Below are 3145 nucleotides of genomic sequence, written 5' to 3'. Positions count from 1 at the left end.
CCAGCCCTGGACGCAGTGCTGCAGACGGGGCCTCAGAGAGCAGAGCACAGAGGGACGATCGCCTCCCTGGCCCTGCTGCCCCCCCTCTGCTGATGGCGCCCAGGATCCCCTTTGCTTTCCCAGCTGCAATCACACCCTGCTGGTTCAGCTTTTCACCCCTGGGGACCCCCAGGTCCTTCAGTGCAGGGCTGCTCTCAATGGCTGCTCCTTTTATTCTGCATCAATGCCTGGCATTCCTGCGGCCCAAGGGCCAAACGTTGCACTTTGCTGCGTTGAACCTCACTTCATTCACCTGATCCCACCTTTCAGGTCTCTTGAGGAGCATTTCTCCTCATGGGTCCCCCTGTGTGCTGCAGCTCTTCCTAGAGAGGGAAAGGGCTCCGCTTTGTTCCTCAGCCCTTCAGGATCTGCTGCCTTCTGGCTTGAGCAAGGGCAGAAAGCTGCCCTGCCCGCGTCTTCATGTGATCCTATGGTTCACAGGAGGAGGCTGCTTCAGAAAGCCCTCTGTGGAGCACTGAGCCACGTCAGGAGTGATGATATGAACTTTCTTCTCGTTTCTTGCCAGGGGTGGTGCACGTGTCGCTCTCAAAATCATTAAAAACGTGGAGAAGTACAAAGAGGCCGCCAGGCTGGAGATCAACGTGCTGGAGAAAATCAACGAGAAGGATCCCGAGAACAAGAAGTGAGTGCCCTGGTGTCAGCAGTACAGGAGGCCAGGCATTGGCTCAGCCTGGCTTCAGGGTGGGTGAGAGGCGCTGGGTCCTTTTGCAGCTCAGTTTCTGCTTCTTGGTGGCATTTTGGGTCGGGTTCTTTGGGTAGAAACGCAGCCAGGAAGAGGGAAGCTGCAGCACGGGGCTGAGCGCTGCCTGCGGATCCTCTCTGCATCAGAGCCTTTCTCCCCAGTCTGTGCGTCAGGATGTTTGACTGGTTTGACTACCACGGCCACATGTGCATCTCCTTCGAGCTGCTGGGGCTCAGCACTTTTGATTTCCTGAAGGACAACAATTATCTGCCTTACCCCATCCACCAAGTGCGGCACATGGCCTTCCAGGTGTGCCAGGCTGTGAAATGTAAGTGCTCCCTGCTTTTCAACCTGGACGTCCCAACCCCGCAGCTCCCGGTGCCGGTTCTGCCCTGGGGGTTTGGAGCAGTGCAGGTTGGGCTGTGATGCTGCTCTGCCGGCTCTGAGGCTCAGCCTTCCTGCCCTGCTGGTGTCGGCTGTGTGCTTGGAACGAACCCTTTTCCTTTTCCTGATGTTTTTGATGCGTGTGGGCTGGCGGTGACCGAGGGCTGTGCGTTCTGCTGGTCAATACGATCGAGCTTTGTGCTTCTCTTGAAGCGTTTTGGCCCGGATGACCCCAACTGTTCACATCCAGCCCCATCCGTGGGCCAAACGGGCGCCGGTTGGAGCGAAACAAACCGCTGTTAGCAGCCGTGCTTTGCTTCTGCTTCTCAGCTCCGACTCTGTTTGCTTCCTCAGTTCTGCACGACAACAAACTCACTCACACCGACCTCAAACCTGAGAACATCCTCTTTGTCAACTCCGACTACGAGCTCACCTACAACCTGGAAAAGGTAACGCTCTGCTTCAGAGCTCGGGGCTCGGCTCCTTGCTTTCCTGCCCTTCGCAGGCAGAGGGGGTTGGAGCTGTGCTGGCTGATGGGGGGAGCTGTGGGGAGCTGTGGGGAGCTGTGGGGAGCTGTGGGGAGGGGTTGGAGCTCAGTCTCGGTCTCGGAGCTCCTGGGTAACCAACGTCCTCCTCCATCACGCAGAAGCGGGATGAGCGCAGTGTGAAGAGCACGGCCATCAGAGTGGTGGATTTTGGCAGTGCCACGTTTGACCACGAGCATCACAGCACGATTGTGTCTACCAGGCACTACCGGGCCCCTGAGGTCATTCTGGGTGGGTACTGCATGCTCTGAGCTCGTTGGCCTCCCGAATCATTCAGTAGCCGACCCTGGGAGTTCAGTAGCTTAGCCTGGGAGATCAGAGTTGCTCCATTCGTGGAGCCAAACCTGCGGCCCTGGTTTGGAGGTTGGAGGCAGGCAGCAGCTTGGATCTGGGTGTTTGGCACTGCTGTCAGCTGGGCAGTGCATCAGGAGAGCGGGCTGAAATGGGAATCGGTTTTCTGATGGCTTGTTTGCTCTTGAAAGGGTGAAAGAGAGAGAAAGCGAGAGGGGAAGGGGGGAGGATTTGGAATCCTGGGTGGTGGCTGCATCTCTTCTTCACAAAGCTTTGTTGTTTTAGAGCTTGGCTGGAGCCAGCCCTGCGATGTCTGGAGCATCGGCTGCATCATCTTTGAGTATTATGTGGGTTTCACCCTGTTCCAGGTGAGAACTGTGCGCTGCGTGGCTTCCTCACAAGTGGTGAAAGAGGACGTTGGCTGCTTCCCAGCGCAGCCTGCGGCCTCTGGGACCCATGGAGTTCCCTCCATCACTGCAGTGTTGTAGAGATGACCAAAGCGTTGGCCGGCGAGGGGCTCCTGAGCTGGGGATCCTCCAGGGCTTGGAGGCAGAATGACTGGAATGTGTTCCATGCTTTTCCTTCACGTTTATCTCCCTCAGACACACGACAACCGGGAGCACCTGGCCATGATGGAGAGGATCTTGGGGCCAATTCCTTCTCGGATGATCCGGAAGACCAGGTGAGCGAATCCTGCTGGGCTCTGCAGCCTTCCCGACTCCTTCCTACGCCGTGCTCAGCGTTTCCCTTCGAGGCGTCAAGCTTTGCAGCTGCCTGTTGAGCCGGCCCTGCGGCCCTGGCGCTGCTGTGCTGCAGTTGGGTGCTCGGGTGGCACCTGCAAGTCGTCCCCACCTCTCCTGACAGGAAGCAGAAGTATTTCTACCACGGCCGTTTGGACTGGGATGAGAACACCTCTGCCGGCCGTTACGTTAGGGACAACTGCAAGCCGCTGCGGGTAAGGTGGGGCGGGTGGGAGCACCGGATTGCTTCATCCTTTTGTCATTGCAGAGCTTTACAGTGCCAGCCCCACTTCTGAAGATGGTTCCTGTGGGCAAGGTTAGGCCACTGAAAGGCTCAGACCAGCGTCCTGCTGAAGGGAGCCTTGGCTGGCCCACATAAAACTAGGAAGACTGCGGCAGCCTGAGCTTAACGTGAAGTTGGATGAGGAGGAGGGCAAGGAGAC

The 3145-nt window shown here is 57.6% G+C and overlaps 1 protein-coding gene across 1 annotated transcript; it reads left to right on the top strand.

Annotated features, from left to right (window-relative positions):
- The first annotated feature begins 566 nt into the window (after positions 1-566).
- Positions 567-3139, top strand: LOC122192306 (dual specificity protein kinase CLK2-like). Its single transcript, XM_042892836.1, has 7 exons — positions 567-682; positions 904-1070; positions 1481-1575; positions 1773-1902; positions 2248-2330; positions 2565-2644; positions 2827-3139. The coding sequence occupies exons 2-7, from the start codon at positions 917-919 to the stop codon at positions 2996-2998; spliced, it is 714 nt and encodes a 237-aa protein (XP_042748770.1). The 5' UTR covers positions 567-682; positions 904-916; the 3' UTR covers positions 2999-3139.
- The last annotated feature ends 6 nt before the right edge of the window (positions 3140-3145 follow it).

This window comes from Lagopus leucura, unplaced genomic scaffold, assembly GCF_019238085.1.
Source record: "Lagopus leucura isolate 7727_CA_CO unplaced genomic scaffold, USGS_WTPT01 33906-0_obj-0_obj, whole genome shotgun sequence".
NCBI lineage: Eukaryota > Metazoa > Chordata > Aves > Galliformes > Phasianidae > Lagopus > Lagopus leucura.
The sequence above is the reverse complement of the archived record's forward strand: the minus strand, read 5'-3'. Positions and strand labels throughout refer to the sequence as shown.